At 38.8% G+C, this 22,882-nt stretch overlaps 1 protein-coding gene across 1 annotated transcript in view; it reads right to left on the reverse strand.

The window, feature by feature from the left end:
* Positions 1–2,055: 2,055 nt before the first annotated feature.
* KLHL20 (kelch like family member 20) overlaps positions 2,056–22,882 on the reverse strand; it is a 68,731-nt gene continuing 47,904 nt past the window's right edge. Inside the window, exons 7-12 of the mRNA XM_047704843.1 lie at positions 19,738–19,921; positions 17,684–17,827; positions 8,189–8,322; positions 7,023–7,231; positions 5,210–5,316; positions 2,056–2,693 (exon numbers count right to left, since the gene is read on the reverse strand). Of these exons, the coding sequence (XP_047560799.1) occupies positions 2,609–2,693; positions 5,210–5,316; positions 7,023–7,231; positions 8,189–8,322; positions 17,684–17,827; positions 19,738–19,921 (863 nt within the window). The 3' untranslated portion in view covers positions 2,056–2,608. The remainder of the gene's footprint in view (positions 2,694–5,209; positions 5,317–7,022; positions 7,232–8,188; positions 8,323–17,683; positions 17,828–19,737; positions 19,922–22,882) is intronic.

Below are 22,882 nucleotides of genomic sequence, written 5' to 3' on the forward strand. Positions count from 1 at the left end.
GTCAAATTATTTTCCTGCACTATTGAGGTAATTCATATTTTTTTTTTACTTAAAGCTACACATTTTGCTTCCAGTTTCCAGTTCCTCCTAGGAGGATAGCCACTGTGTCCTAACAAAAAGTTGAAGAGATGGAAAAATCAACAACTCTTCTTGGATCCGTAAGAGGGGAGGACATAGGGTAAACTGCTGTCCCCTACATTGGAGAGTAGTATAAAGAACAATGAATGGATTTGGGATCAGGATGTGGATATGAGGTTCAGTTTCTAACATGTCCTTCTAAACTTTCTAGGCTTCAATTTACTAATTTATAAAATGAAGTGGACTGCCAACCCAACCCAATTCTGAGCTCACTTCAGTTGTGGAAATCATAGGCAAATGTTCTTTTACAGCAGTGAAACTATATAATAGGTACATTTTCTCAATAATAAAACTGGACCACTTTCAGTGGAGGGAAAAAATAACCCTTTAGGCTCCAGTGAACACTTTGGTCAGTATTATAGTTCCTGGGTCTCTGCCATTGAACCCCTGCCATGTGAATTGCTCCTATAAAGTACATGCAATAGTAGAATTTTGGGAAGTAAGTGAGTTTTATCTTGAAGACTGACTTAATGATGCAGCACTCTAAGGATCTCATGAAGTGCTTGTATTTTTTTAATGTTACATACCAGATTTACTTGAAGTCTGTTAGTACATTTAATTCTAGGCCATGTTTCAAGTGGGGGTGGAGTGACAGTATGGCACAGAAAGAGAAATGGAGTGGGAGTTGGGGGAACTGATTTTTAATGTTGGTCCTATCACTGACTATATTTACTCTTAGGAAGGACATCTTTGGTTTTCAGGCTTAGAGCAAAGAAATAGATGGGTTTGGACCAGATGATTGTTAAGAGTCCTTCTAGCTCAAAATTATATGGTTCTAAGTGCTACACCAGAAAATAAGTTTAGAGGTTAGGTTATATAGTACTGTTATATAAAATACATAAGTTCAGAATTCCAGCTGGCAGTCCCTTTATTCCTTCAGGTTGAAAGTACCTGCAACTTTACATAAAGGACATATAAATGGTATAGAAACTAAACAGCAAAGACACAAGCACCAAAAAACATCAGCCCCCAATTTTTTTATGGTAAGTACTACCTTTATTTAAAAAAGTTATACATGCTAGAAAAAAGCATAAATGATACATGTAAACAATTGTTTACCAAATACTTTTTTTCCTTGTAAAGGTGCAAATGATCTTTAAATGTAAACACAAAGTTTCCAAACATTTCTGTACTGGGGAGAGGGGGAGAAGGAGAAGGTTATTTCTTTTGGTTGTGGCTAAAGTCTTATTCAAAGATCTTCCTGCAAAATACATTGAAAAAAAAATGGTCTATGAACACAAGGACAAAACTTTGACCACTGAAATTTGTATCATATTTTTTTCCTTAAAAATTTTAACTTTTCACCAGAAAGTGCAATTTTAAAGTAGTAACAGTGGCTTTACAGATGAGGATAATGATATATAGTTTGTATAAAAGAACCAAGATTTTATTAATAAAATGCCTCAATTTCACACTCATTAGCGTGTATTATTACATGAACTGAAGAATTCATTCCCTTGGAGGCTGTGATTACAGGTAAGCCTCAGCTTCAGCAGGCCTGAGCGTCAAGTGTAAATTGCATAACAGTATTCACTGCTGGGGAGAGGATATTTCTCCCTGCTGGTCCTTAGTAGCAATAAGGAAACAAGAAGGAAAGTTGTTTCAGTCAGTAATATTTTTGAGCAAAAACTTTTGCAGAGTAGCACATGATTCTATTGGAGGATTCTCAAGACAGCATATAAGAAGGGTATACTGTTTTCAATAGAGGCACTGAGCAGAGCTCTAGAGCTAGCAGAAGTTCTATGAAAATATTATGAAAAAAGAGTAAATACAGTGGAAAACAAGTTCATATGGAAGGAAACAAGATGCAAACTTGCACTGATGAAAACTTTAGGGTCTGAGTCCTGCTTTTATCTACTTACTATTCCTTTTGAATTGTACTATTTAAAATGAGTGTTTCTTTTTTTGTTTGTTTTGTTTGTAGATTTTCAAGTCTTCTGGTGCTTAGTGTAAGCATGATGGCTAAACAGTGCCCTTGGCATACTTATCTTTGTCACTGGTAGTCCTTGTAAGTCACGGAGTCGTGTGGATGGAGTGCCTGGAAATAACCAGATCATGTAGAGCCCTTCTCCCTTTATTAGTATTTTCAAACTTAATATCTTAAAAGTAAACTTTCACTGCTTGGAATTTTTATCTTTTTTTTCCTTTTTTTTTCTTTTTTTTTTTTGTCCTTTTTTAGTGGGAGGAAGGCTAAATCCAAAGCAAAACAAAACCAAACAATGACAAAAAACCCAACAAAAAACCCATGATAAATTAAAACCAAAAATAAATATTCTGCACAGAGTTGAGAATTTTTGTGCAAAGATGGCATCTTGCAGTTGAAGTACTTTCATTGTATTTCCATATGTTGAGGCACCAGCAACGAATAAAATTTGTTCTAATGTTTTCTTGAGCTATACAAAGCTCCAAAGTCAAAAGTCAAAGCTCTCCAGAATACAGAGGAGCATGTACATGACTGTCTTCTAGATGTTCACCATATATGGGATTCACAATGTGTCATTTTAATAACTCCTACACCACCACCTAGCCGACGGTAATTCATCCCGCCATATAACCTGCAAAGAAAGAAAATCAGATTTCAAAGTGGAAAAAGCACTGTTTCTTCTGTAACTTTTAGATGTTAATAAAACACATGTTTTTTATCATAACTAATATTTTTAGATTCATACATCTCTTCCAAAGATTAGGATCTGGAATTGAGCACTGGCAAGTAACAGAATTATGTCAGACACTGGGTGAAAAGGTCTTGTTTCTAGGATACTGTTTTAAGAATAAAAGAGCATTGTATCCATTATTTTGCATAACAACCTTATACCTTTACACACTAAACTGACTTTTTTTTTTTTTTAAGATTTTTATTTATTTATTTGAGAGAGAGACAGTGAGAGAGAGCATGAGCGAGGAGAAGGTCAGAGGGAGAAGCAGACTCCCCATGGAGCTGGGAGCCCGATGTGGGACTCGATCCCAGGACTCCAGGATCATGACCCGAGCCGAAGGCAGTCGTCCAACCAACTGAGCCACCCAGGCGTCCCCACTAAATTGACTTTTAACAATTACATAGAATCATATCCTACATTTTTGTCTAGTTTTGACCACAGCTATCTTATTTTCCTACTCACAATTCCTTCAGCCTAAACACTGATAACTTATTTTTATCCTTAAATATCTTATATGTATTCTTACAAGCCTTCTCCTTTATAGAACAAACCTGGCTATAAGTAAATAAAGTCAGCCATCTAGGTTTTTTTTTCTTTCTGTAGATTTTATATATTTATTTGACAGAGAGACACAGAGCACAAACGGGGGAGCAGCAGAGGGAGAGGGAGAAGCAGGCTCCCCGTAAGCAGGAGCCCGATTTGGAGCTTGATCCCAGGACCCTGAGATCATTCATGACCTGAGCCAAAGGCAGACGCTTACCAACTGAGCTACGCAGGTGCCCCTAGCATTTAATTTTTGACTTGTGAACAAGATCATCTCCAAAGTTAAAGATTTACATGGAAAAGAATAATAGAGCCTCTGTCAGCTGTAAGGTTAAGCTGGTTTTAAGTTTGGGATACAAAATTTTAGATCGTAATTCTACAAAAATTTAGATCGTAATTCTCAACAGATCCTTAAGAATTTCATAACTATTACTCGGTCACATATTACTAATTCTATTTAGTGACAGCTACAGAGAAATAGGTCCTTATGTAGGATCATAGTGATTAAGTAGCAAAAGTAAATCTGGCAATCTTCCCAAAGATCTAAACACTGAAAGCTGAATATGTAAGAAAATATGCCACAAGAGGGAGGCTCCTCTTCAGGAAAACCTCCGATTATCTCTCTCTCCCTCACCTCTATCAGGTTTTGCTAAAAATGTTACCTTTGCAGTCAGGCCTTCCTAGGCCACATTTGAAAAGAAACTCATCCCTGGACAGCCCCACTCCCTTGGCTCTTCCCCATAGTGGTTCTACCCTCTGACATGGTACTTGTTAGTCTCCTTACTAGAACATCAGAGCCAGGAGAGCAGGGAATTTTGTTTTTGTTCACTGTTGTATCCCTGATATCTAGAACACTCAGTACACCTTTACTTAACAAGGTTGTGAATATGTGACATAGAAGCCAAAAGTGACCTGACTTGTAGTCTGACTTCAGTATTGTGGTCAAGTCATACAGAGCCATGAGAGAAAGGGAGAAGAATCCAAAGTGTCATTTAAACATCTGTAAAAGTGTGGCTTTCCAAGACACGAAGACTGTACTTTTTAAAATATTTTATTTATTTATTTGAGAGAGAGCATGCGTGGGTGGAAGGGGGAAGGGCAGAAGCAGAGGGAGAAACAGGCTCCCAGCTGAACCCCAGGACCCCGAGATCATGACCTGGGCCGAAGGCAGACGCTTAATCAACTGAGCCACCCAGGTGCCCCGAAATAAGCTATTTAAGAAAAAAGTAAGGGGCGCCTGGGTGGCTCAGTTGGTTAAGCATCTGCCTTCAGCTCAGGTCATGATCCCGGGATCGAGCCCTACATCAGGCTCCCTGCTCAGCAGGGAGTCGGCTTCTCCCTCTGCCCCCTGACTGCCCTCATGTTCTCTCTCTCTCTCTCTGGCTCGGTCCTTCTGTTTCTCAAATAAGGAAAATCTTTAAAAAATAAATGAGTAAAAAATAAAAATAAAGTAACTGTAGTTTGTTTTTTCCTGGGCATAAAGCTGCCCAGAAAAACACCAAAAAAATTGTGACAGATGAGAAGCAAGAGATCTAAGTTCTATCACTAACTTGCTTCATTTTATTTCTCAGTGCCTTACTTACCTCAGCGGAACATGATGGGGCTAGAGAGGAAATTATTTTGTTTCTGTGTTTTCCATCTCCACTATAAAACTGAACAGTTACCAAAGGGAAGAGGTTATAAAATGTCAGCCACTTCAGAGCAATGAAGTCACAATAAGCCATCAAATATGGGTAACTTGGAGCTCTCTCATGAGCTATAAGAGCACTTCTCAATGTACGGACCATCCCCATTTTGATGGTCATGCGGACCTTATGCCCATGATTTTCAACTCAGCACTGAGGTGCTCTGCAGTGTAGCTTAAAGGTTACCTCCATGTATTGGCATCAGGATCAAACACTTCAATGGTCTTCAAGTATGTGGTGCCATCGAAGCCTCCTACAGCCATGAGCTGTCCATTCACTACGGCCAGGCCAACCTACAGGACCAAAACAGCGGCTGCTGAAGATGCCAGAGAATCAATGGGAAAATCTGGACTAGTTTCTAGATAAATCTTCGTAACAAAAGATAATTCTTTATGACCTTGCATTCTGGTTTACTTGGACACAGAGAAAAAAGTAATGACAAAAATCTGTTACATCGTGGGAACAATAAAATTATATATACAATTAGAATATTTTTACAGTGAAAAACATAAATTTCTTAAGTTTTTGGAAAAGCATCACTGGGAATGGGCAAGAACTTCCAAACTGCTCTCACTTCTTTTGGTATTTGCCTATTCTAACCCGCTATCTAAACTGCCACTAAAATTCTGTTTAAATTACAGATCTGACCATGCTGTCACTCTCCTCTAAAAACTTTCTAGGCCTCCCTACAGCCCTCCAGAAATCCACACTAGCCCACGTTTTAGCCTCACTGCCTTAGGTACCCACCACTGCAAGAATACTGATTCAACAGCTAGTCCCAGAAAGACCACGTTTTTCATGCTGCCATACTTTGTACATGTAGTTCCTGGCTGGTGTCTTCTTTCCTTCTTCTGGAAAATCTTGTTTTTCTTTCATGGCCTAGGCTACATGAGACTTTCTCTGGTAAGTCTCTTCACTGGCCCCAAACACAATAAGCATAATCTCTCAGGCTCTCTTATAATTCACTTGCCCTGACTATGAGGGTATTTTATTTTATTTTTTTTAAACGGTTAGTTGTAAACATTTCCATTTCCTTCACTAACTTGGGAGCTCCCTGTGGGGTTGTACTTACTTTTTTCTTTCCTAGCACAGAGTAAGCACTTAATAAATATTTGCTAAATATATATAAATATATTTTTGTATATATATATATATATATATATATATATATAAATATTTGCCAAATGTAGCAGTGAAAACAATAGGAATGTGACCTAGAAGCTGTTAATCACCAGTAATAAAGAGAGCCACAGATGTGGGAATGTTTTGACTCGCTGATGCCTAACACTGATAGTCCCCGATTTGCACAAACCAGAATTTACTCTCTTTTCTCCTCGGATGATGGAGTCTTAGCTGCTGCTATGTTCTCCCACCCGTTGTCCTACATCGATGCACTCCTGACACAATCAGTGGTTTATGGGTTACATTTCACTCTGAACCAAACATCCTAGGATGGATGAATGCTGAACTCTCCCTGGAAGTCTCTTGGTCGCATGTCATCCATGGTCTAGAACATGACACAGGTCACCCTGACCAGGTCTAGACCACAGATGGGACAGGCTCCAACCAGTCTGTGGAGACTGGTGGTGGGACCAGATGTGTTTCTGCCTAAACATCTGTATTGGTGTGCCACCTACTTACAATATTACCTAGGAACATTCGTTAGGAATATTTAGCTCTAATCGAGAGGGATGAATATAGGTGAAGTCAGATAAGGTAGTGGATAAGATAGGGTAAGGTCTTTCTGGAAAACAACTGATGAAAGATAAATCACAAAAAATAATTATATTATTAAGGATACGATTGACTATAAGATATTTAACTACTTGAGATAACAGCAATTAGGAGAAATTAATTTTTTCCAGGATGAAAGAAAGTAGCAGGGGTTGTTTTGCCTCAACAGTGCACCTCCTTCCTGCGCCAGTATTTTATAGATCGGAGCTCTCCTGCGCAGCCCTGTCTTGGTGCTTTTTCCAGTTTTCAGCAGGTGGGCACTTACTCCGCTACGGCGGGATGTCATAGCCACCACCGGAGACCACTGGTTAGTTCTGGGGTTGTATCTCTCCGCGCTGCTAAGCTCTGTAGTGTCATCTCTGCCTCCTACGGCATAGATCATGTCCTGATACACTGCACAGCCTAGGTGTTTCCTCCGCGTCCCCATAGGAGCTATGGTGTGCCATCTGTTTTCCTGAGGATTGTAGCGCTCCACTGCAGGGGGAGAAAAAAAACCCAGCAAGTGACCATTCAACCATTTCTTCTCACCTCTAGTTTTCCTCATAGCCATTAAAACTTTGTGGTAATACAGATTTTTAATACACAGTCTGATTTTTTGCTTCTGGAAAGGACTTGTGTCCCTTGGACAAAACCATTATCATCTCATCAGGGACTACTGGTTTCGTTTGTGTAAGGGATGGCGGAAAGGGCGTGTGTTGGAGTCAAGGTACCTTAGTTCTAGTTCTGACTACATGACTCGTGGCCTCACCTTATCTTCAAATGAGGGGATTAGACTACAGGATCTGTAGGCACCATTCCATACTAGTAACTGATTGTCATAATCAGACACTGTATTCCCTTTGCCTGTATTCCTACTGTATTCTAAGCAGAAGACAAGATATGTGACCATGCGTCTGATCCAAGTGCCACACTAATATCCTTAGGTAAAAATATCCATTATCTCTCAACAGAAAGGACTAACACATAAACCAGCTTATAGCTATAACTTCTTATTTACTCTTACATTACAATATAGGTTTTGTCTTTTTCTTAGTTTTGGTTTTTTAAGGAGAGCTGGTTGGGGGTGAGGCAGAGAAATAATCATATTAGGAAAATAGTTCTTTGATTCGTTATAAATTCCTAGAAGTTTATAAAGAGAAGGGAGAAAGAAGTACTCTGGGAATACGCTGGAAGAATACGGCTGCAGAAGGAGCTGAGGAAGAGTTGGGAGTTGTACTCTCCTAAGGGGAAAACAATTTTCAATTATTTAGATTATTATAAATAATCATATCATTTACATAAATATGATTATACAAATCATTTTAATTTTACAATTTATACTTACAATTTAAGATTATAGGATAATGTGGCTTTTTATACTTTTCTGTAGGGGGGGTCTCTTGAGGCATGTGCTGCTCTGGGGGAACCGGACTGACACTGGAAGGGACTAACCTGTGTTGAGTGGAGACGTCCCATCAGAGCCACCCACAGCGTATAAGAACCCTCCTAACACAGCCACGGCCACACCTAGTCTTCTGGTGCTCATAGAAGCCACTCGTGTCCATTTGTTTTCCTTTGGATCATACCTGCAGTGAGGGAGAAACCGAAGACTGCATGCCTGCTTCTCTGAAGTGAGGCCTTTTTCGTAAGGTGTGAAATCATGCTAAAAAGACATGTTGGCTACACACACCTGCGATGGTCAAAATGCACAGTGAGAATCTAACAGATTTTACTTAGTTACTAGGGCAAAAAGTCTTAGAATTTGTGCCTGTGTCAGTTACTAAGTTGTTTTCTACACTCTTGACTTGTGGTACTGGGGCCGGAACTCTGAAAACAACCTTTCTCCTTTGCCAAGCTGGCTCTCTGTCAGATTCTGCCGAGAGGAAGGACTAGCTGCCGGACGTCTCTGGGAGAAGGGACAGGCTCCTTTCTGTTTGCTTGCCAACCCTGTAGTGCTGCCTCAGCCATGGCCCTTGAACTCTGACTAAACCGGCTACTTCCAGTCTCTAGCCTTTTCCTGGCACTTCCCAAACTAGCCTGGTGCTTCTTGGAGGCAGCACCCATGTTCTAATCACCCCCAAACTCCGTGACTTCAGGTAATTTTACTACCTTTCCTGTCTCATGGGTCAGGAATTTGGGAAGGGGCCTCACATGGAAGTCCTGGCTCAGTGTCTCACGTGGTTGCTGTCCAACTGTGGCTGCGGCTGGAGGAGCAGAGCACTAAAGCAGCGGGCGGCTGGCTGGCCGTCCCTCCAGGGAGCCTCACGATCTCTCCAGGTAGACCTCCCAGCACAGCAACCTCAGACAGCTCAAGGCTTCCCGGGCGCCCCAAGAGATCCAAGTAAAAGATGCATCTTTTATGACCCGGCTTCAAAAGTTACACACACAGTGCCACCTTGGCCGCTGTCGTAAGGCAGCCCAGAACCAAGAGGCGAAAACGGAAATCCTACCTTTCAATCAGAAGAGTGTCCAAATGATACACAGCGTGTGAAACGACAGGTGCTGTTACCACCTTCGGAAAAGAAAATCTTCCACAATCAGCCAGGAAGAGAAGCCTTCGTGGAGGCGTGTCACAGTTCAAGCTCCGTGGCATCTCTCCTCTAGGCTACTAGGCTCCCATAACTCTCCTCTCTCTCCTTCATGTTCCCAGATCTAGGTTCATACAGTTAATTCAGTGTCCTCTGTTTGTTTTCTTCAGCCTTTCTAGATCTGCTAGCCAGTTTTTGAATACTAAATTCTCTCTACCAAAACAACTGGTATGGCTTGTTTTCTTTATTGAGTCCTGATTGATAAATTACTAGTGTTCAGAAATATGACAAAAATCACTTGGAATAGTGCTGGCATTTTATTGCGTGGGTGGGAAATTCTGTTAGTCTATTAAGTACTGTTTGCAAACTCTACCACTATTGCAGGAAATACACAACAAATGATACTGGAAATAGACCTCGCTCTTAAGAAGCAAGTGAGGGGGTGGGGGGTGGGAGGTTGGGGGCACCAGGTGGTGGGTATTGTAGAGGGCACGGATTGCATGGAGCACTGGGTGTGGTGCAAAAATAATGAATACTGTTATGCTGGAAAAAAAAAAAAAAGAAGCAAGTGAGGGAGATGGAGCACATTTTAAGGAAAAACCTCCAAGAGATTCTGCGAATGTAGTCACTAATACAGATGAATGCAGCAGAAATATAAATCCCGGAGAATGGAGGTCCTGGAGAAAGGTTGTGTTTAAGTCAGTGATGGTCTCCTGAGGTTCATGCACTTTTCTTTTTTTAAAGATTTTACTTATTTATTTGAGAGAGAGAGAGCAAATGAGCAAGCGTAAGGGGAAGGGCAGAGGGAGAAGGAGAAGCAGACTCTCTGCTGAGCAGGGAGCCCAATGTCGGGCTCAATCCCAGGACCCAGGGATCATGACCTGAGCTGAAGGCAGATGCTTAATGACTGAGCCACCTAGGCGCCCCAGTTCATGCACTTTGAATAAAGTTTATCTTTCAACCCTTTTGGAAAATTCTCAGCAGAAAATTCTATCTGCAAATACTGCTTTTGGTCTTATCTCACTCTCCTTTCCTTCTGGGACTCCAATTACATATATGTTGTACTGTTTGTGTATCCCATGAGTCTCTTACAGCCTGGTCTTTCCATTCTGTTTTCTCTGTTCGTCCTCTGTTTGGATGGTTTCTATTAATCTGTCTTTGAGTTCATTAACTCGGTCTTCTGTTGTGTCTGGTCTACTTTTGCTGTGTCTAGTTAATCTCATTTCAATGAGTTCTTAATTTTAGATATATTTTTCAGTTGTAAAATGCACATCTTATTTTTAGATTCCAATTCTATATTAAAATTCTCTAATCTTTTATCCATTTTTAATCTTTCCCCCATTTTATTTAATGTATTCATTATACTTCTTTTAAAGTTTTTTTTCTGTTAACTCTGCAGATCATTTATTTTTATTTTTTTTAAAAAAAGATTTATTTATTTGAGAGAGAGGGAGTGAACATATGTGAGTGGGGAGAGGGGCAGAGGGAGAGGGAAAGGGGAAAAATCTCAAGCCAACTCCTTTCTGAGCACGGAGCCCTACGCAGGGCTCGATCTTACCACCCTGAGATCATGACCCGAGCCGAAATTTACTGAATCATTTACTGAATAAGCCACCAGGAGCCCTTAAACGTAGGTAAGTCTGCTTCTATTGTCTATTTTTTCTCTCAGCTACTGGCCATATTTTTCTTTCTGCACACATTTAGTAATTTTTTATTTTAGCTGGACATTTTTATAATGGGATGGAATTCTAGAAATTGAAGTTGATATTATCCCTTCATTCCACACCGCCCCTGCACACACCCCTCCCGGCCACCAGCGGTGGATCTACTCTCTCCTGTATTAGGCAGGGAGGATGAAATATTGATCACCCTGGTCCAATCAGGAATTGAGTTTTGTTAGACTCTGTCCACCTCAATTTTCAAATGTCGCAAGGATGAAAGCTATCCTGTATTTGTCGCAGCCCCCCCCCCCACAGCAGGACTTTATCTTCTAAGCACTGTCAGGTTGCATGAAATTTCACTCCCCCTAGTACCCCAGTCTCCTGAGCTACCCCAGCACTCAGCAACCATCTCATGGAGAAAAACAGCAGTATGTTTGGAACTGTTCTAGATTCCAATCTGTCATGCCAACCTGTGTGACTATCAAAAGTTCTACTGTTTTACCTCTCCTCCAGGTGAATCCCTTTCAATATTTCAAGTCCAATATTCAATGCTTCAGACTTGGCAAATATCCCCAGGGAAGAAAACAGCTGATGATCTCAGCTCACATAAATGGGCTCTCTCTTCAATGGAATTTTAGTTCATCTCATTCTTGTTACTTCCACAGGTCTCTGATGTTTTAAAAAATATATTTGTACTCTCACTTTTTCCTACTTGTTGTAGTGGGAGTGATGGCTGGCACTACTTACTGCATGCTACTTGGAAGCATAAGTCTCTGCATAATTTTTAATTATAAAATAAAACATTGATTCAGAAAGCCACAAAAATGTGCAGTTTATTGAGTTATTATAAGGAAAGCCCATCACCTGGGCCAAGAAAAATAACTTTGCCTGCCACACTGGAAGCCTTCCCATGTGTCTCTTTCCAAACTCAATGCCTTCTTCCCCAAAGGATAACCATTATCCTGATTTTTACAGTAATCGTCTCCTTGAGTTTCTTTATAGTTTTTCCCACCCAAGTGTGCATCCCTTATTTGTGTTTGTTATAATTTTTTTAAAGTCTCTTTTTATCTACAGATTTTTTCCTCCATTTCCCATTTCCTCCCGCCCCCCCCCCCACTCCAATTCATCTTTTAGAACCTGGGGCATTTGACCTGAAATTTCCCTCACAACAAGGATTTGACTGGCTAGACACTCATAGTGCAGTTGCACACACTGGCTTGTCCTCTGTATGTTCCACAAATTGGCAGCTGGATCCACAAGTTTGATCAGACCACATTTGGTCCCTTTGGCAAAACTACAGAAGGTATTATGTTAGCAACTGCTAATTATTAATGCTTAGGCCCATTTATTTACTGAGTGTTACAAAATGGTCATATCCAACCATTTATTTTCTTTTTTTGGAATATTTTTATAAAGAAACAATCCTCGGGGTGCCTGGATGGCTCAGTTGGTTGAGCGGCTGGCTCTTGATTTTGGCTCAGGTCATACCTCAGGGTCCTGGGAGCAAGCCCTGCATCAGGCTCTGTGCTTAGTGGGGAGTCTGATTTAGGATTCTCTCTCTCCCTCTGCACCCCTCCCCTCATACTCTCTCTCTTTAAATAAATAAATATATCTTAAAAAAAAAAAAAAAAGAAAAAATCCTTTCATCAACTGTTTTGTATCCAATTCATATGTGATACAGTTTATACAAGAAAGGGTGGGTATATGTGTGCTTCTTTCACTTTATTTACTAGTACTCAACATGATAAATTCATTCCCTGTGATGTTCTGAAGGCAACTAAATAGGGTTTTTATTTTTTAAACATCAACAGGAACTCATAGATTTAAATATATTTATTGGATTTTAATCATTCACAATTATTATCTCTTTTAAAGTTAAAACTGTCCCACTTTGGGTGCCTGGGTGGCTCAGTGGGTTAAGCCTCTGCTTTCGGCTCAAGTCATGATCTCAGGGTCCTGGATTGCTCCCCCCTTTCTCTCTGCCTGCCTCTCTGCCTACTTGGGATCGCTCTCTCTCCAAATAAATAAATAAAATTTTTAAAAAACAAACCAAAACAAACCAAAAAACTATCCCATCTCTGGTCAAATGGGAACATCTTCAAGTTTTCTCTTGAGTCTTTTAGACATCTCCTAGTCTTTGATAGGTTGCTTATTATCTGGTATGACAAGCTAGCCCAGGCTTATTGGTACATTTTCTGTCCTAAATCTGGAATCAGATATTTCTCCAAGAATCCCTTATTTCTTTTAGGGAAATGGAACTTCAAAACACAATCTAGGAACGGAGCTGTTCACTGCCACTAGTTGGTCATTATTTCCAGGCCTCTTTGGTTGACTAGAATATAATTTTATTTTTAATGAAGAACTTAATGAAGAACTTTTAATGAAGAACTTTCAATTCAAATTGAAATTCAGGACAACAGGTCCTTTTACTTAACTTCTTCTATTTTACATTTATTATTCTTCCATAGTAAGAACCCTAGTTTTCAAGAACATAGGAGATGACAGAATTATAATAACCTATACCCATTTCCTTTATTCCACTTTATATTTTGGATTAGCAATACTAACACTTCAGTATCCCTGAGAAAAATTAAAATTCTTTTTGCATATCTCTTCCCTTTCTCCTCCCACTTTTGAAAATATTTATACCACATCTGCACAGACTGAGCATATAGCCAGTGCATACTACTCTCTCTTTTAACTCTGTTTACTCAGAGTTCTCCAATTCCCTCTATGTTTCATGCTCACCCTCCATCAATGTCTCTAGTAATTTTGTCTGAAGCTTGTTCCATAGTAGATTACTCAGTAAGGACTCATGGGAACAGTATTGCGATTTCTTACGTGTTAACAGTTTGTCTGCGCCCTTCATACTTTAAAGTCATTTTCTCTAGGTATAAAATCCTTAGCTTACATTTTCTTTGAATATCTTAAATGTTATTCCATATTCTTCTAGCATAAAATATTGCTTTCAAAAAGTATGATAGTAATCTAAATCTTTTTCCTATAAAATGAATAGCGTACTTTTTTGTTGATTGACTAAAGAATTTGTTTCCTCTTTCTTCAAGGTCCCATAATTTTACTGGAATATATCTTGGTGTTGACTGTTCTGGGTCAGTATTCAGAGAATACAGTATATTCTTTCAATAAACAATTTCAAATTTTTTATTAGAACAGAAAAATAATTTTGAATTATAGTTATTAGCATTTGTTTTATTCCTTTGCTTTGTTTTGGTTCCTCACGGACTCCTATTATCTGTATATTGGATTTTTAACCTATCGTCAATACTTGTTGCTTTATCACATATCCTTTTTATTTCTTTTTTATATTTCTGACTTTAAAACATTTCCTCTTTCACCTTCTGTCTTCCAGTATTATCTGTTTAGTTTACTTGTTCTAGTTTAATCTTCATTCTGAAGTGATTTTTCCTCTTATTTCTAATATTTTTCTGAGTTTTGTCATCTCTTATTTGGGTTTTTCAAATTCTGACTTATGTAGTGTTTTCATGTCTTATATCACTTTCCTAATGTCTGTTAGTACATTGTGAAATAGTTGATCACTGTTTTGATCTGCTCTGTGGGTATGTCTTTCTGCTGTGCTTTCACTGTCTATAGAGATGTTATTCTGCTGCTTATTCTCTCTACAATAACTTTGTATTGGATCTAACCTGGGTACTCTGCTGTTGTTCATTTTTATATGAAACGAGTTTTCCTAAGGTAGTGGTTCATGGTAATTTTCTAACTTCATGGAACTCTTTCTAGTTTTTTTCATATAGTGTTAAAAAAAAAAGTATAGCCTCCTGAGATTTACTGGTTTTATTCACTGGTCCTCCTTTTTATCTTGGCCTTCTCTTCTCACTGTATATTAATCTTGTCTTGCTCATTTTTGATCCTGCACCAGAAGTGTGGGCCTTGTTCGGGAAGGTCATACTGTTGGTCAGTTTTGAGGGTTCCTAGGGACTAGATGGCTCTAGCCCAGCTGGTTCCCAGCTACTGTGGCTTTGCACCACTCCTCTTTCCACCCTGGAGCAGTTGGCAATGTCTACAGATTTCTGGTGTCACAACCAGGTGTGTGCTACTGGCAATTGGTGGGCCGAGGCCAAGTATGCTGCTGAACATCTGACAATGCACAGGATTGCCTCCACAACAAAGAATTATCTGGCCCAATATGGCAGTAGTGCTGAAGCTGAGCATCCCTCTTCTAAGTCCTTCAGATCTTATTACAGGTCCCTTGCACTATACTGGGATTGAGCCAAACCCTTCTTTGTTTCAGCTGTTGGTCATAAATGTTCCCTTCACTCTTTCTAGTAAATAAACATTGCCTGCTTTGGGGTTCTTCTGTTCTTAGATCTGTCATAGTTCTGACTGCTTTTCTGTATTTTTCTCCTGCATAGACACTGGTATCATGCAGGTCTTGCGGCTTTCGGTACTTTGCCTTTGCCCATTCGTATTTTGGTGTTTATGAAAATCCTCCCTCCCCTAGTTATATTTTAAATGTCCATAGGGCTTTTTTTTTCTTTAAGTTGTGGTAAAATTTACCAACATAACCATTTTTAAATGTACAGTTCAGCAGTGTTAGGTACATTCACACAGTCATTGAACCAAGTTCTGTAACTTGTCCATGGGTTTTAGCTTTGCTATCTATTGCTCTGTTCTTCTGTGGGTATTTGGAGAGATTAAAGAATTATGCTATTGTTGTTATCTTCCCAGAATCCTCTTGCATAGAGTTTTTTTTTTTTAAAGATTTTATTTATTTACTTGATAGACAGAGATCACAAGTAGGCAGAGCAGTAGGCAGAGAGAGAGAGGAGGAAGCAGGGCCCCCGCGGAGCAGAGAGCCCAATGCGGGGCTCAATCCCAGGACCCCAGGATCACGACCTGAGCTGAAGGCAGAGGCTTTAACCCATTAAGCCACCCGGGCCCCCTTGCATAGAGTTTTGAAAGTGGAGAAATAAGTTTCCTAACAGAAAAAAGAAGTAGCTTTCAAGTGTTACCTACAACTTTATCTCTATTTAAGATAGTTAAACACTTCAACTTAAACATGGCAACCCAACTAGTAAATGGTATTTGAAAAATTCTGAAAAGTCATGAAGGATTTCTTTTTAGGAAGTGAAGATGAAATATGGAAAACAGGGCACCTGGGTGGCTCAGTGGGTTAAAGCCTCTGCCTTCGGCTCGGGTCATGATCCCAGGGTCCTGGAATCGAGCCCTGCATCGGGCTCTCTCTCGGCGGTGAGCCTGCTTTCCCCCCTCCCCCTCTCTGCCTGCCTCTCTGCTTGCTTGTGATCTCTGTCAAATAAATAAATAAAATCTTAAAAAAAAAAAAAAAAAAGAAATATGGAACACATGAGACTCCAAAATCTAATCTCTAGGGCAGAATGACAAAAAAGTGATGGAGCAAGAAATTAAGAACCAGGATGTATTTCACTAAAATTAACTGATTTGTAAGAGTATAAATTAAACTTCCATAGCCAACCTAGATTTCCCTAAGTACACTTCAAGAATTAATGAGAATCCATATACAAAATACTTTGGGGTATTTATAAGATGTGCTAAACAAAGTGTTACTACTTTAATTACTTTTTTTGGAGGAAGTCTGGGCAGTCATACACTAAGTACACTCCAAGTACTGGGGAAAAAAAAATGAAAGCAGATTTCAGAAGTGTTATGCTTAATATCCTATATGGATTATAATTTAGAATATGATTCCAACTCTTCAGTTAGGCTCCATCAGTATAACAGTTTGAAAAATCAGGTTATATCTCTCATCTTCTTAGACCCTTAAGATCATCTGAAAACATTCCCCGGAAGCCCATGGGATATCCACTGAATGGTGGATTCCCTGGTATCCTAATCTGTTTCCTTTAAAGAGCACTTTACATTTATTTATTTATTTATTTATTTAGTTAGTTAGTTAGTTAGTTTCAGAGGTAGAGTTTAGTGACTCATCAGTTGTATATAACACCCAGTGCTCATTACATCAAGGGGCCTCCTTAATGCCCAACACTTCGTTACCTCATCCACCTCCTCAGTTCCCCTCCAGCAACCCTCAGTTTGTTTCCTAAAGTTAAAAGTCTCTTACGGACTCTCTCCCTCTCTGATTTCATCTTGTTTTATTTTCCCCTCCCTTTCCCTATGAGCCTCTATTTTGTTTCTTAAATTCCACTTATGAATGAAATATTGAAATCATATGATAACTGTCTTTCTCTGACTGATTTCACCTAGCATAATGCCCTCTAGTTCCATTCACATTGTTGCGAATGGTAAGATTTCATTTTTTGATAGCTGAGTAATATTCCATTGTATATGTATGTGTGTGCATATCTATCTATCTATCTATCTATCTATCTATCTATCTATCTATATCACATCTTCTTTATCCATCCATCTGCCGGTGGACATCTGAGCTCTTCCCATAGTTTGGCTATTGTGGACACTGCTGCTATAAACATTGGGGTACAGGTGCCCCTTCAGATCACTATGCTTACATCCTTTGGCCAAATACCCTTTATGTTCTTTTTTTTTTTTTTTAAAGATTTTATTTATTTATTTGTCAGAGAGAGAGAGAGAGAGCAAGCACAGGCAGACAGAATGGCAGGCAGAGGCAGAGGGAGAAGCAGGCTCCCGAGCCCGATGCGGGACTCGATCCCAGGACGCTGGGATCATGACCTGAGCCGAAGGCAGCTGCTTAACCAACTGAGCCACCCAGGCGTCCCATATATTCTTTTAAAAAATTGAAAATGACTTAAAAAAAAAATCACCTCTCCACAATGTTGAGGCAGGACACGCCATCCTGGCCACCCACAGCATAGAGAAAGCCTCCAAGCACTGCCACGCCAACACTTGTCCTGCAGGTACTTGTAGGAGCCACATCACTACTCCATTGGTTGGTTTTGGGGTCATACCTGCAGAGAACACAGTAAGAGCAGTTTGTATTTCACAAAGAAAGTCTGGCTATATTTACATATTCTCTATTCTTTCCTCTAAATATGGGCTGATTAATAACAAAAGCATATGAAAAGCTAATTTAGGTTTTATTTTTTAAACTTAATTTTTACTCATATAAATTACATATGAATATATTTTCTTTAAAACTTTTTCCAGAATGTTATAGCCAGAGCTAAAATTTCCTTTGAGTTCCACTAATTTCTGGTCTCTTCCCATTGTGACTTGGTGTATGTCCTTCAAGACTTATCCGTAAAATACTTTTATTTATTTATTTTTTAAAAAGATTTTATTTATTTATTTGACAGACAGAAATCACAAGTAGGCAGAGAGGCAGGCAGAGAGAGAGGGGGAAGCAGGCTCCCTGCTGAGCAGAGAGCCTGATGCGGGGCTCGATCCCAGAACCCTGAGATCATGACCTGAGCCAAAGGCAGAGGCTTTAACCCACTGAGCCACCCAGGTGCCCCAGTAAAATACTTTTAAAAAGGTATATTTATATGCAAGCATGTTTTCTTTACATAAATAATACTGAAGTAATCATAGCTTTTTTATTCAACGTACTTCTGAGATCTATGCTAATAGATAATATTCTAGATTTTTTTAATTGTGTGTGCCACTACATATTCCTGTTGATGTATCCTTACATTGTGCCTGACATTTTGCTATTAAAAACAGTGATTGCCCTTATATATTTTTACCTGAGTAAATAGACAATGACAAGTAGAATCATGGGGCACAGGGTAGAATCATTTTCAATTTTAAAAAATGCTGTCAAAAAAACTATCAAATTGCTCTTTGTGTAATTACATTAATTTTATTTGTTTCCAATTTAATTAACTTTTTCTTTTTTTCTATTTCTTTCTTTTCCTTCTATTTTCTTGGGTTTTGTTGTTCTTTTTATAACCTCATAATTTAAAAGCATGATTTATTTTCTCATCTTTCTTATTTTCAAATGAATGCATATTAAGTTAAAATGCACTATAAATTTCCCTCTGAATACACTTTAGTTGCAGTCCACACATTTTGATATATTTGGGCTTAATTGTTATTAAGCTGTAAATATTTAATCATTTCCATTCTTTTTTATTTTTATATTTTCAATTTTTTAAAGTAGGCTCTATGCCCAATGTGGGGCTTGAATTCACAACCCTGAGATCAAGAGTTGCATGGTCTACCAACTGAGCCACCCAGGCACCTCTAACTCAATTTATTTTTAAGTGTGCTTTTTTTTTTTTTTTTAGCTTCTATGGAGCTGATCCCTGTTTTATTTTTCAGCTATACAATCTAGATCTTTCCGTGCTGCAGATGTCACAGAATTGTTAAGAATCACTGTAAATAAACACAGTTGAATGAAGAAGGGTATATGAAAGCAAGAAACTAGAACAATTATTGTAGGATTCCAATGTACCAAGCATGGTGACAGATAAGGGAAAAGACATTTTAACAATGATAGCCAATCAGATATGTACAAGTATGTTCAAAATACTTACAAAAAGGCAGAGGAATGAGTAACTAATTGTGTGGTGTCAGAGAAGGCTTTCTATAGGAAATAATATTTGAGTCTTGAAGAGATATTCCAGGGAAGAAGGAACAGCATGCATATGGGTAGGCAAAGAGGAATAAAAGAGTTTAGTGTGTCCAAGGAACCACAGGCAATTTGGTGGATCTGGAGTAGCACTAGGGAACAGTGGTGTGGCCGGGGGAGACAGACTGCAAAAATAGGTCAGGTCGAGGTTACATTATGAAGGACTTATATGTCATGCTAAGGGGTCAAGGCTGCCAACTAGAGTCACAGATGTAACAGTAAAGCAGCAATCACATTTGTTTCCTAGTTAACATCTCAATTAAAAAAAATTCAAATTGACCTTACCTTTCAACACTATTGAGATAAGAAGATCCATCATGGCCTCCTACTGCATAAAGCAGGTCATCAAGAACACTGACCCCAACTCCACATCGCCTTTTGCTCATTGAAGCTACCATTCGCCATTCATTGGTCTGTGGATCGTATCGTTCAACACTAGAAATGGCATCTCCACTGCACCAGCCACCGACTGGGGAAGTAATAGAAGTGATCAGGAGAATACCTGTCCTAAAGCACAGAAGGTATCACTCACTGCAAAACCAATTATCTCTAGAAGCAGGTCAAAACATAAGTTATGACTTCTACTTATTCTACTAGGGTTGTTATAACTTTAATTTTCTAAATAAGTTAGTATTAGGTCCATTTTACAGAGGAGGGCAAGGACACTAATTTAAATCAGACTGAAAAGTAATGTGGGATTTAATTGATCGAGCACTTTATTTAGGGAGGAAACTGGGGTCTGACTGTTATCTCTACTAAGCAATATGATCTTGGGACTATCTTGTAAACTACCTATTTTGTAAAATAAGGAATAAAAACTAAAAGTGAAATAATATACACACGAAACTGCTTTCTAAAGAATAAAACACTACATAAATGTAATTCGTTATTGGAAACTGAAAGAACTAAAACCAGACAAAAAATAACAAACATCGGTGATACGGTGAAAAGGGCATCCTCAGACGCTGGCATGTATTCCTCTAATACTAGTGGAAATGCAAACTGGTACAGCCACTCTGGAAAAGAGTATGGAGGCTCCTCAAAAAATTGAAAATAGAACTACCATACAATCCAGCAATCCCACTTCTGGATATTTATCCAAAGAAAATGAAAACACCAATTCAAATAGATACATGAACCCCAATTTTCAATGTGGCATTATTTATAATAGCAAGATATGAAAGCCACCTAAGTATCTACTGATAAATGAATGGGTATGTATCACATATATACAACTGAAAATTACTCAGCCATAAAAAAGAAAGAAGGAAATCTTCCCATTTGCGACAATATAGTTGAATCTAGAGGGATCCAACTAAGTGAAATAAGTCAGACACAGAAAAACAAACAGAATACAATTTCACTTATGTGGAATCTAAAAAATAAAATAAATAAACAAAACAACAGAAATAAACTCAAAGATATAGGAAACAAACTATTGGTTACCAGAGTGAGGAAGGTTTATGGAGTGGCTGAAATAGGGAAAGGGGATTAAGAGGTACAAATTTCCAATTTAAAATAAATTAGTCATTGGGTATAGCAGAAGGAATACAGTCAATAATACTGTAATACATTTGGTGGTGACACAGGGTAACAAGGATTATTTTGTAATGCATAAAAATATGAAATCACTATGATGTATACCTGAAACAAGATACTATATGTAATTATACTTTTTTTTAATTTTATTTTTTTAGTATTCCAAGATTCATTGTTTATGCACCACACCCAGTGCTCCATGCAGTATGTGCCCTCCTTAATACCCACCACCAGGCTCACCTATTCCCACACTCCTCTTCCCTCCAAAACCCTCAGTTTGCTTCTCAGAGACCATAGTCTCTCATGTTTCATCTCCCCTTCTGATTTACCCCAATTCACTTTTCCTTTCCTTCTCCTAATGTCCTCCATGTTATTTCTTGTGCTCCACACGTAAGTGAAACCATATGATAATTGACTTTCTCTGCTTGACTTATTTCACTCAGCATAATCTCTTCTAGTCCAGTCTATGTTCATACAAAAGTTGGGTATTCATCCTATCTGATGGAGGCGTAATATTCCATTGTATATATGGACCATATCTTCTTTATCCATTCATTTGTTGAAGGGCATCTTGGCTCTTTCCACAGTTTGGCGATTATGGCCATTGGTGCTATGAACATTGGGGTACATATGGCCCTTCTTTTCACTACATCTGTATCTTTGGGGTAAATACCCAGTTGTGCAATTGCAGGGTCATGGGGTAGATCTATTTTTAATTTCTTAAGGAATCTCCACACTGTTCTCCAAAGTGGCTGCACCAACTTGCATTCCCACCAACAGTGTTAGAAGGTCCCCCTTTCTCCATATCCTCTCCAACACTTGTTGTTTCTTGTCTTGTTAATTTTGGCCATTATAACTGTTGTAAGATGGTATCTCAATGTGGTTTTGATTTGAATCTCCCTGATGGTTAATAATGATGAACATTTTTTCAGGTGTCTGTTAGTGATTTGTATGTCTTCTTTGGAGAAGTGTCTGTTCATGTTTTCTGCCCATTTTTTGACGTGATAATCTGTTTTTTGAGTCTTGAGTTTGAGGAGTTCTTTATAGATCTTGGATATCAGCCGATCAAAATTTTACTCGTGTTTTTCAAAGTGTTGGAACAAACAATCCTAAAATTTGTATGGAACCAGAGAAGACCCTAAATTGCTAAGGAAATGTTGAAAAAGAAAAACAAAACTGGGGGCATCACGTTGCCTGATTTCAAGCTTTACGACAAAGCTGTGGTCACCAAGACAACATGGTAGTGGCACAAAAACAGACACAAAGACCAGTGGAACAGAGTAAAGAGTCCAGATATGGACCCACAACTCTATGGTCAAATAATCTTCGACAAAGCAGGGGAAAATATACGGTGGAAAAAAGACAGTCTCTTCAATAAATGGTGCTGGGAAAACTGGAGAGTTATGTATGCATAGAAGAATGAAATGCAAGCCATTCTCTTACACCATACACAAAGATAAACTTGAAATGGATAAAAGACCTCAATGTGAGGCAGGAATCTATAAAAATCCTGGAGGAGAACATAGGCAGTAACCTCTCTGACATCGGCCACAGCAACTTCTTTCAAGACATGTCTCCAAAGGCAAAGGAAACAAAAGTGAAAATGAACTTTTGGGACTTCATCAAGATCAAAAGCTTCTGCACAGCAAAGGAAAACGGTCAACCAAAGAGGCAACCCACAGAGTGAGAGAAGATATTTGCAAATAACACTATGTTAATTATTCTTTAAAAAACTATAAACCAGAAGCTTAGGTTTGCTTTTATTCTAATAGGGGAAGGGATTTTTGACTTATCTACTCATGGTCTCTTAATAGGTCCTCTTGTGACTAAAAATCATACAAAAATTCTTATGATACACACTACAAAATACTTTGTTTAATCTTCAATCTGT

This window comes from Lutra lutra, chromosome 15, assembly GCF_902655055.1.
Source record: "Lutra lutra chromosome 15, mLutLut1.2, whole genome shotgun sequence".
Taxonomy (NCBI): Eukaryota; Metazoa; Chordata; class Mammalia; order Carnivora; family Mustelidae; genus Lutra; species Lutra lutra.